Here is an 11,757-nt window from a genome sequence, read left to right as displayed (position 1 = left end):
CTGCTGATATTAAATGCATAATTAATGAAACGGTAAGAAGAAAACAAGGCGTGTTCCAGGCAGGGTACAGAGAACAAATCCATTCTCACACAAGTGAGTGAGGAGAAGGTAGGAGAACAAAGATAAGTTTGAAGAATGATCCTGTTCTTGAGTGCTTCCCACTAAATATCTGTGGAAGTCTCATTCGAAAAGGAGACTTATTTCATTTTGTAATGTTGGCCACTTTCCCGTCTTACAAATCTTGTGGGTGTGACAGCCCTAGGCAGTGTTGTGGTGACCAGAAAGACGCCTCCCTACTGTCCTGTTTGCTAAGGACCGACATATGGGTTCCCAGACCTGACACACTTAGGACCACCGCCACCACCGTCATCATCATCACATCAAAATGATAATTACTGTAATTATAATGAGCTAACATTTATTAACCATTTATTAACTACCACGTTCCTGGCATTCTTCTAGGTATTTTACACGAATTAATTCACTGAATCCTCTCAACAAGCCAGTGAAGTAGGTACTATTAGTGTCATAATTTGATGTTGAGGACACCGAGGCACAGAGAGGTGAAGTAATTTGCCTAAAGCCACACAGCTCATAAGCTCAAACCTTCCATGTATGAAGCCCCCACTTCTCTGGGTCACTCTCAGATGCAGATTTTCCTTCAGGAAAACTGGATAAAACCTAAAAGAGTGGCATGAAGGACTAAAGCTGAGCTTCTCTTGGCAAGTACCGCTCTAAGACCATGGAGGACAGCCAGAGTCAGGAAATCAGGTCCGAGGCTATAATTACCAAAGCCCACGGAAAGAAATGAACAAACCAGCCAACAGTTTTATGGCCCAAACACTGCCTTGCCACTGGCCCCTAGGTGTGTTGTTCCGAGCTGCCCCTCCAAAAAAGCAATGGCCTTATTAACTTCCCTGATCATACTCGTAACCAGAGCCTGCAGGCACCTGGGCCACGTTTGGAAGGGGATCAAACACTTCTCCTGATTCAAACAGCCAAAGTGACATGTTTCGTTTCCATGTCAAAGATTTATAACTCTCACCCAGACCCTGCCAAGCAGTCAACCCAACGTGGTGGTGAAACTCTATCTCTAGCATGTGGCTGCAGTGATCTGCAGGCTCTGGTGCCAGCCACTGCTGTGCTTTCGTCCCACCTCTGCACTGACACGCTGTGTGACTTCAGGCTATCTGCTCATCGCCTGGGAGTCTTAGTGTCCACATCCCTCCAGTAGAGAAAATAATAGTCATAGTAACTACCTTGTAGGGTAGTTGTAAGGACTGCGAAACATAACACATCAAGTGCTTCTTGTGAGATCTGCACGTACACTGCTGTCAGAAAATGGCAGCTATTCTTTTCATCATCATTATCATTATAGTTCAGTCGCCTGATTGAAATGCAAGGTAGTGGGAGAGAATCTTATTCAAAGACAACATTTATTAAGTATTTATAGGCCGGTGCTGTCTAGCAGAGCGAATCTCACAGACCTCAGCCCAGGCATCACCTCCCCAAGGAGACCTACTATGTGCCAGGAACACAGCATAGATTCCCTGTGAGTACAAGTCTTCACACTCCCGACTCCCGAAGCTTACCTTCTATCAGAGGAAAGAAAGGACGGGCATGTAGGCAAATAAGAAAGATAGCACGGAGTGCTATGAAGAGACTACAGCAGGCTAAGTGGTGATACACAGTGGCCATGGGGTTGTGAGGGGACCTTCAGAGAGGAATCAGGCAGGGGAGGCCTCTTGGAGGAGGAAGTGTTTGATCGGAAACTGTTGGGACCCTCCTTACAAGAGAGCTCCCCTAGCAAGTGCCTTGGCACGTTCCCGTTCTAGAAAAACCCTACTACAAATTAGCGAGGGGAGGTGCTGTTGAGCATTTTACAGATAAGTCAGCTGAGGCACAGATGCAGTCCAGGCCTTGCCTGAGGTTCCTCGGCTGGTCAGAGGCCAGAGCCCAGACAGGAACTGAAACCCCAGACGAGCAGGCAGAAAAAGCCATCGCCCCAGTTTGCTGGCCACTCCCTAAGCTTGTGCTGTGAGAGATCCTGGGGGTCAGAGGCTTCCCTGGAGGGGGGACCCCCTTTTAAGGGTCTCCTCTCTCACACCTCCAGCCAGAGGTAGCAACCTGAACTTGTCCACAAGGCTTTGAAGAGTTGGTTCTTCTTGCCTGGGCCCTGAGCAGATGTGTTGCCCTGTCTGCCCCAGGGCCATGCTTTGAGGCCCCTGAATCTCACAGAGTCCCCAGGTCTTGTCCGAGCACTAAAAGTGATTTCTGGAGGAATCAGAAAGTCACAGAAATGTACTAGTGAGCTTTATCTTTCAGTATCTGAGAATGGCTGCTTTTCTAGGCTCCAGTGAATTAAAAAGTAAAAAACAAAAGTAATACATGTTTAAAAGGTGGCACCCACTTTGACAATGAATGAATGCAAGTCTCCTCTTCAGCACAAGATACATCATACGGTCACATTTGCATATGCTGCTCAGTTGATGACTATTTAATCAAGGGCCTGGTTCCAAACGCTGAGTACTTCCCTCCCTCCCCTCCCCGCCCCGAACCGCTACAGATATGGCCGCTCTGTGGCAACACCCAGAGACACAGGCATAGCTTCCGAGTGTTTTGGGATGTGTCTGATGGAGCAGTTAGCCCAGATTGCTGGAGCAGCCCGGCCAGGGCACTGCAAGGGCAAGTCTGGCGCCTCCCACTCACCTGAAACTCAAAGTTCGTGTTTTCCAGGAACTTCTGGTTCATGGTTTCTGCAAACTTGTTGATAGCTCTCAGGAAGACCCTGGAAGAAGGCAGAAGGTCACCAGGCCATCTGAGCACGCTACCCCAGACATTCCTCTCCCATGCTTCAGACTGAAGTTTCTTTAGTTCCAAAGACCCAAGGAAGAGGTTCGTTGACCCACATTAACACCTGCTCTCACTGTAGACCTGGGGCCATGTTTGCCCTGCCCTGCCTGTCTGCTTGACTTCCTTTAGAAAATCTGTATTGTCTCTTGTTTAAACTGTTACAAGCCTGTGGCAGAAAATTCATGCCACCCAGGAAGACAGAAAAATTGCCTCCTCCCAAATCAAATAAATAAACGAACAAACGACACACCAGCAATCCTATCATCTGGGGAAAACCATCACTGACATTTTGACGAACATAATTTCAAAGGTCTCCCTAGACATATATACACAAACGATATTATAAAGATAGCATTTTGATAAATGGGGTTACACGATAAATTCTGTTTCACAGCCTCTTTTACTCAACAATAAATTGTGTGTTCCTTTCATGCCAGTGAATTCAGATATATATCATCCCTTTTAATCACCGAAGAGCATTCTATTGTATAGATGTATCACAGCGTATTCCATCAGTCTTTTATTGATGGACCTTCACGTTGCTTCTCAGCATTTTCTGTTATAAACAGTGTTTCAGTGATCACTCTTCTGTGTATGCCTTGCGCCTCCCATATATACCTCTTCTCCAGATGGTAATGCTGATCAAATCCTACACGTATTGGACATTTTGTTACCTGCTGTCAAATTGTGTTTCTTCTTGAATGTCTTCCCACCCATCCCTTCCTCTCCTTCCTCCCTACTCTCTGGTCTTACAGCCTCTTCTTATCTCTCGCCCTTTCAGCCTCTAGAGTGAGTCGCCCTATGGAACAGTTCCATTCCTGTCGTTCGCCCACCTCAGTGGCTCCCCACTGCCCACAGGAGAAATCTAAACTCTTTCTCTTGACCGTCAATGCTGTCCATGATTGGACCCCACCTTCTTTGCTAGGATCATTTCTCACTATTACTTTGTGCTTCTGTTTGTTTTCTGAGTTCATAGCTGTATTCTTCCTTTGTATAGAATGCCCCCTCCTAATCGTTTCAGGGCAGGGTCTGCTGCATCTTTCAGGCCCCCAGAGGACAGTCAGTACAACTGCCTTTCCAGACTTCATCATGGTCTGCGAATGAGTTATTTGTGTGACTCAGTAACGACTGTCTCCTCCAACTAGACTGAGCTTTTCTTGAAATGAGAGACTCCCTCCATGATCTCACCTACTCTCCAACCTACATGCCTTTGACTCCCAAATTTTATATCTTCATCCCTGGCCTTTCCCCTGAGCTCCAGCTTGCATTCCAGCTCTCTGCTCTATACCTTCACTTGGACGACTAATAGGCATTTCAAGCATACATGTCAAAAGCTTGACTCCTATGACCTGCCCTCTTTCTGTCGTCCTCCCAACTAAGCTGAAAACAACTCCATTCTTCCAGTCGCTCAAGGGGTAGGGGGACTTAGCATCCTTGACTTTCCTCTTTCTCTCATACCCTACACCTGACCTGTCAGCAAAACCTCTTAGCATTACTTTCAAAATATATCCACATGCAACTACTTATCGTCACTCACTGCCACGGACCTGAACCAACTCACCATCATTTCTGTCCTGGATTTTCGCAGTCACCTCCCAAACTGCTACATGCCCAACTGTGGCCAAGTCTCCACTGTGTGTGTGTGTGTGTGTGTGTGTGTGTGTGTGTGTGTGTGTGTGCGCGCGTGTGTGTATGCGTGTGCGTGTGTGTGTGTGCGTGTGTGTGTTTGTAAAACCTAAAAGGGCAGGGGCCGGATCTTCCCTGTACTACTGTCTATAATCTTTGATTAACAGTGGACAATCAATAATTTCTCTACTGAGTGGCTGGTCCGGGGAAAATGTCTATTTGGCTACCCGTGGGAAGCCAGTAAACCGAAGTGTTTGTCAGCAGGTTATTGCTTTGGGTAATAACTGGGACTCAATTCTGCATGGGAACTTCTGAGTTTAGACTGTATCGAACATACTTGAGCATCAGAAGTGTCCTGGGCTATTTACCCATTAATACCAGCCCCTCCCTGGTTGAAAGTTGCTCTTACGGACATTAAGTCCCTAGCACTTCTGGCCTGCCCTGCAGGTGGGCTGAGGACTCTCCTGTAGCCAGAGAAAGCCCAGAGAACGAAAGAACTAGGAAGCTCTCAGGATGCGTGGGAAACGTCCACCGAAGCTGCGGGTATATTTTGGGTGGGCCACGAGTGTGGGAAGGGCAACTACAGCATGTGCTACATCAGGCATTGCTTGTTAGGAAGCTGGGCTAGGTGTTCGTTAAACACTAAATATTTGTTTTCCTGTTTTGTTTTTTTTTGTTTTTCAGATCAGCACTTCATTATTCGACTTTGTATAACATCCATCTGTTAGAAGCCAGAAAGAGAAAATGTACACAAAAAAGCTTTGCAAGTTACAAAACCTTGTTTAAATGTAAAGTAGCAAACAGACCTAAGACATATAGATAAAGGTGGCCCAAGGACTAATTTTCAGTAGCACTGGGCTCTCTTCTTCATCACCTCTGAAAACCTCACCTATAAATATTTGTTGAACCAAGAAGGCAGTGCATCCTGTTATCAGGATCATGAGACTTGTACACACACACACACACACACACACACACACACACACACACACACACAAACAAAAAAAAACAACAACAACTGGATGTGATTTCTGGCTTTGCCAATTCCCAGCTGTGTGTGGATTTGGGACATGTTAATATCGTGTTTGACACCTCAGTTTCCTTTTCTGTGAAACAGCAGCAATGTAACCCCTTTCGCAGGTTCCCCGCAGGGTGTAATGGCAAATGTATGGTAAGTGCTGAGCACAGGGCCTGCCACATGGTGACAACGGTAACATGGTAGCTATGGCCGCCCAGACCCCTTTGGGTTGCTTAATCCTTCTTCCAAAGGCAGGTACCGACAGCAAAATGGACAGTCAGAGGACAAGCTGCAGCCAGCTGGACTGTGTAAAGACAGGAAATACAAATCCCACAAAACCCTCCACCCCATCAGGCTGCCACAAGGTTGAGATTTCTTTGGTTCTCTTATTCTGTCACTTGCTAACATGTCTTTGAAAAAACACCTATATTTTCTTCTTAAAGATTAGTATCTGATTCCCCAGACGGAAATGCATTGAGTGGCTGTCATATTATGTATAAACATCTCAGACAGTCTAATATGATACCAAAATGAGGGGTTTTACACATTCTCAGTAGTTTCCGTAACAGTTATTGTTTTGATTGTCAACCTAAACCTGCCTCTGGCTCACAAAGGCCAGCCCAATAACCAGGCATGATTAGCTCCCTGTGCTGATGGGGGCACTGGTGGCAGATAGGGGCTGAAGTAAATCAAGGTTCCTCCCTCTCTCTGGATTCTTCTGCAGCCACTCTCTGGGAATCAGAATATCACTTAACTTTGGTTTCCCACATATGGGTTTGAAAAAGCATGTCTTCTGTATTCTTTAAAAAAAAAAAAATTGTACTTAAAGCCTAAGCATTAATACGTTGAAGTGGGTTAGAATGAAAACACACTCAACTTTTTCTGTTACTTTCAAAAATGATCTTGAAGTGTTGAACACAAAGTTCATGATCAAATATCAACCTAACATTTCCTGCATTTCATCCGTGACGCTTAGCAGCCTCTACGAAAATTAATAATAATCACAGTCATGGTTACCAACGATGTGCCAGGCTCTGCGCTAAGTACTCTGCGTGGATTTCTTCCGAGTTTTTTTCCCACCTTTTTAAATTCTCACATGAACTCTCCAAGTTAGATACTGTTTGCCTTTTAGAGATGTGAGTTTAGGTAACTTTCCCAAGAACCCAGCCAATACATGTGGAACCAGGATTTAAACAAAGTTATGCTGCCTTCAGAACCTTGGCATTTAACCACCATGCTATCCTGTTCACGAAGAAATCGCTGTAATTCTGTTCAACCCAAGCTGTGAGCTCACCTTGCTAATAATGACAATGATGGGAGTCTCATGTTTTCATGCATATATCCTGTGCCAAGTGCTCTACAGACTTTGTTTCATTTAATCCTACAAACTGAAGGAGGTGTTACTGTCGCGCCCATTTAACAGAAGAGGAGACTGAGCCCTGGAAAGATCAAAAAATTTCCCCACATTCACACAGCTAATAAGCAGCAGAGTCCACCCAATCTCAGGTCTGTCTTTCTTTAAAGCCCTTGCAATTAACCAGAAAGATATACTGGCTCCCCTGAAGGCCAGCCTGCATGGTGTTTTGACACTGGGCATTCTCCTACTCATGCCCACAAGGCACAGAGCCCCTTCCCACTTAGTCCCCATTATCCTGCTGCCCTGCCCACAGCTGAGAGGGCCCAGAACCAACACTCGACTCAGGCAGTCTTCCATGGGCTGACTAGAAGCCCATGGGTAATCATATGGGTACCAGTGGGGGCACCCAAGCCTGGATAGTAGTAAATCAAACCCTTTTAGACAGTTCAAAAGCAGGACAACCAGGGAGAATGCAACGAACCCTGCCCTGAGTAGAAGCCATGAGCAGATAATTCTGTGAAAAAGCAAAAGCCATACTGCAAGAGAAGTCAGCTGCTGTGAGTAGGAAGAAGCTGGCAGAAAGGGAGCTTGGTACCCGAGGATACCCGAGGTTGCTATCCTGAGAACTGCTCCACGTGAAGCTCACTGCAGCCACTGGACCAGGTTCCCAGTTTCCTACTTCTCTCCATGTAACGGAACAAATCCTCATTACTGGAGGCAACTGGGAGTTCCTATGTTTCGTGTCCTGAATAAACCTATGCACCATATGCACCAGTCCTTGGACTGGAGGCAGTAACGGAAGGTGCACACAGACTCCTGCAGCAGCTAGAGCAAGCCTGCCTGGGGGCACATTCCCACTCTGCTACTCTTCCTTGCTGTGGTCTTGAGCGTGTTGCTTTGCCTCTGGTACTCTCCGCTGCCCCATCGGCATGATGAGCCGTGTGTGAAGATGAAATGAGATGCAGTGCATGAAGCCGGTGGCCCAGGGCCTCAGTCCATAGGAGTCCTTAATAAATGTCAGTTGTGTGGTTATCATTATTCTTAACTGCCCAGCCACCTTGTAGCTCTGAGGCAGGAGGATCCGAAGCTGAGAACGCTCCAGTGTGACCACCAACCCATGCCCACAGGTTGCATGATGTGAATGAAAGAGGGAACTGGAGGTGGACATGCCCTTTCCAGTGAGAATGCCGAAGGTAGAGAGAGGGCCTCCCTGAATCCCATTCCCCTTTGGGCTGTGATTCATGGGATGTAGTTGATTCTACTGGTCAAAACTTGAAGATGGAGATAAAAGAGGTGGCCAGAAGAAGGGAGTCCTTATTCCTCCCCTAGAAGCAGTGAAAAAGCCATTCTTCCAGAGCCTTTAAGCTGCTTCCCTCACAACACACAAGGGCTCCATGCACCAAGAGGCTAGAGTGTATCAGAGGATTCCAGCTCAGGGTCAGGGCACGACCCACTCACTCCAAGTGCCCCTGACCCTTCTCGAGTGATTCTGGATTCTAGTTAGGGGTGCAGCAGACTCCTGGGACTGGAATTCCATGGCCAGCTGGACATCAGGATTAGATATGCCCTGCTGGCTATAAAACCCACGGAGAGGCCTTCTTCTGGACGATATGTTTTGGAGGAGATGAGGTCTACAAAAAGGAAGTAGGCAGTACAAATTAATGTAGGTAGGAGAAAGGGGAAGCGGGCGTCAACGATTGTCAGCACACTGATGGAGCCACCAGCAGATTGCTGAGCACTGCCCTGCTCAACCTCTTAGGGTCAACTATTGTGACCCTACTATGTGCCTAGTGTGTGCTGGAGACAATATTAGACCTTGAAATATGTCACCAGTAAGGCAGACAAGATCCAGCCCGGATGTGCCTCTTCTGTGAAATATTTTGGATATTCCCCGATCACAGGAATGTGAGAACAAAAATAATAGCTCACATTTATGAAATGCTTGCTAAACACTATTCTAACTACTTTATGCATATTATTTCATTTTGATCCTCACAAAAATCCTTTGTGATAGGTCTTATTAGTACCCCATTTTACAGTGAGAAAAACAGAGTCCAGAGCGGTTAAGTAACTTTACCAGAGGTAACATAAGTAAGATGGTTCGAACCTAGGCAGTCATAAATCCTAACTTCTCTGTGCTCTGAACTCTGAACTCACTACAGTGGCTGCAGCGCTTGGTCATATTTCCATGGGCATATTTTTCTGTCTCACCAACAAGACTGTAAGCACCCTGCCTTCTGGGGCCATGGCGTAGATGGGCTCCGGATGCCCGGGACACTCAATATGTATGTGTTGATTGATTCCATTTAGAGAAGCTTTAGGGATGCGTATAAATCCCCAACGGCCACCACTTGCCCCCTGCCCAAAATGTTGAATTTCCAGATTGAGGTGCAGATGGAGGAGAGGAAAAGGGGTTCCTAGGCATATTCTGTTCATTTACAATATTACAAGGAACTTGAGCATTTAAAAATTAACCATGTCGCGTACATCAGATCTTACTGAATGTTGCATCTTACCAATAACAAGAATGTTCTAACAGGAGGTATTTCTTCCAGTAGACATGTCACCACGTTTGCATACACAAACAGTACACAGCTGAGGAGACATTCAAATCTGCAAAACTCCATTCCCTCCTCCAACAAGCAGATAGATAAATTATATATGACTAATACATACGTGCACAAATAACAACAAGCGATAATTGGGAAATTATAAAAACAGAAAATCATAAAAATGTAAGGAATAGGGAGGGAAGGAAGGAAGGAAGGAAAGAAGGCAGGAAGAAAAGGAGGAAAGAAAAGAAAGGAAGGAAGATGTTGTAACGTACAGACTAACCGACATACAGAGTTCACCTTGTCCACGTGAATGAATGGAGCTTAGGATGCATATTTTTAGAGGAGAGAAAATGACATTCTGGGGAACAGTGACCTGGGCTCAACCATGGTGTATGTTCCGTTTGTCCAATTTATGTTGAAATCTTTCATTAACTAGCTGCATGACCTTGTGCAGGTTACCTCTTTGGGCCTCTTTAAGGTATCTGAGCCAATAAATATGCAGTTTGCGCATCCTTACAATGCACTTAATAATACAAGCCTCACTATTTTACAAGATGAAGCAGCAGAGATGAAGAACATGGGCTCTGATTGCCTGACTTCTCTGTTCTTTTGCTAGTAATACAACACTGAGTAAGTTATTCATCTATTCTGTGCTTCAGTTTCCTCAGGCATAAAATGCGGATTATAACAGTTCTACATCATAAAGTTGTTGCAAAGATTAAATGAGCGAATACATGTAAAGTATTTACAGTAGGGGTGGATCTAGGTGCGTAATACATGTTAGCTATCGTAACACCACACAAGATGCAACACTCGTGAAAAAAATTTCAGGTGGTCTGTAAATGGAAGGGATCACTGTGGTCAGAAGATGAAGGAAGTCTACAACCTAAGCTATATGCCAGCGAGGAGAAAAACAGTCATCTTTTCTGGTCGACACTAGGCACATGCTTCTCTACTCCAAGGCTACATTTGTTGTCTGCAATGCTCCCATTCACTGAGTCCTTCCCAGGTACCAGCACTGTGCTAAGGAGTAACTCATTCTACCCTCACAAAAAAATACCACGAAAGGGATATAATTAGCCCCATTTTGCAGATCAGAAAACCGAGGTTCCAAGAGGTTAAATGACTTCCCAAGAAAGAGAAGGTGGCAGAACTAAGAAGTCTGAAACCCAGCCTGTGTTTCTGAGTCTAACTTATTTTAAATGTAAAGACTTAAGTACTCAGCAGATCCTTTAGAGATACAAATGTTTCTATTTAGGAGACAATTCCATTTTCTTAGGTCCCTTAGAAAATTATATTCTGATTTTGTAGGTATAAAGAAACAAGGATTATTGCATCATCTCTAGGGGCCAGTCCCCCCCCAAAAAGACTAAAGTCTGTGGGATTTCAGCTAGGGAGAGTCCTTCAAAGCTCTCCTATGTATGTCCTCCAGGATGACTGTCGGCAGCTCAGAAGCGGGGGTTGCCCTGGTCAGGGCTCCAGCCTCTCTGGGCTTCCATCCTCCTGACCCTGTATCTGTAGTAGATGTCTGTGCATTTATTTGCCTGCCCATCATCCATTTCTCCTTCAGGTAGTAACTCTCAGATTTTCCTTTGAAGAATTACTCCCCCAGCCCCCCCGTTTGCTCCCAGACTTTGTGGTTTGGGTAGAACTAACCACAGCCTCCCCAGTTCCAAAGGTGGGTCATATGACCCAAGTCTGATGAAACAGCGTATTTCATTCTCCTGGCCACAGAGGTTATGGATGGGCATGTAGCTCAAGATTAGTCTGGGAAATTTCGCTGTACCTATTGAAGAAGAGGCTTTTTCTTTCTACTGGGGCTGCTAATCCAACAAGACACATTTCTGGAACTTCCATAGCCAGGTTTCCACTGCAAAGAGAGCATCTGTCTAAGAATGAAGCCAACAGAGGAAAGAGCAGAGGTAGAGAAACAGATTCCCTACAACGCTGTTTGAGCACCTAGATACATCCATGCCTGCAGCCATAACTCTGGGCTCTTTCAGTTGTCTGAGCCAATACTTTCTCTTTCTGTTTAGGCAAATTTGAATTGAATTTCTTAAAAAAAAATCCTAATTGGTAAGTACCCATTGTTACCACAGGGGAAGTGTAGGGGGGAGGGCTAAATCGGGAGCTTGGGATGAACAAACACACACACTACAATATATAAGATAGATAACCAACAAAGACCTACTGTATAGCTCAGGGAACTCTATTCAATATTCTGTGATAACCTATATGAGAAAAGAACCTAAAAAAGAATGAATATATGTAATATGTATAACTGAATCACTTTGCTGTACACCTGAAACTAACACAACATTGTAAATCAACTGTACTCCAAAAAAATT

The 11,757-nt window shown here is 45.2% G+C and overlaps 1 protein-coding gene across 1 annotated transcript in view; it reads right to left on the bottom strand.

Annotated features, from left to right (window-relative positions):
• The window catches only part of DOCK2 (dedicator of cytokinesis 2), a 424,501-nt gene that overhangs the window by 84,595 nt on the left and 328,149 nt on the right, over positions 1–11,757 (bottom strand). The window contains exon 30 of the mRNA XM_007447828.1: positions 2,710–2,788. Coding sequence (XP_007447890.1) covers positions 2,710–2,788 — 79 coding nt within the window. The remainder of the gene's footprint in view (positions 1–2,709; positions 2,789–11,757) is intronic.

This window comes from Lipotes vexillifer, unplaced genomic scaffold, assembly GCF_000442215.2.
Source record: "Lipotes vexillifer unplaced genomic scaffold, Lipotes_vexillifer_v1.1 scaffold370, whole genome shotgun sequence".
In the NCBI taxonomy this organism is placed as follows: Eukaryota; Metazoa; Chordata; class Mammalia; order Artiodactyla; family Lipotidae; genus Lipotes; species Lipotes vexillifer.
The sequence above is the reverse complement of the archived record's forward strand: the minus strand, read 5'-3'. Positions and strand labels throughout refer to the sequence as shown.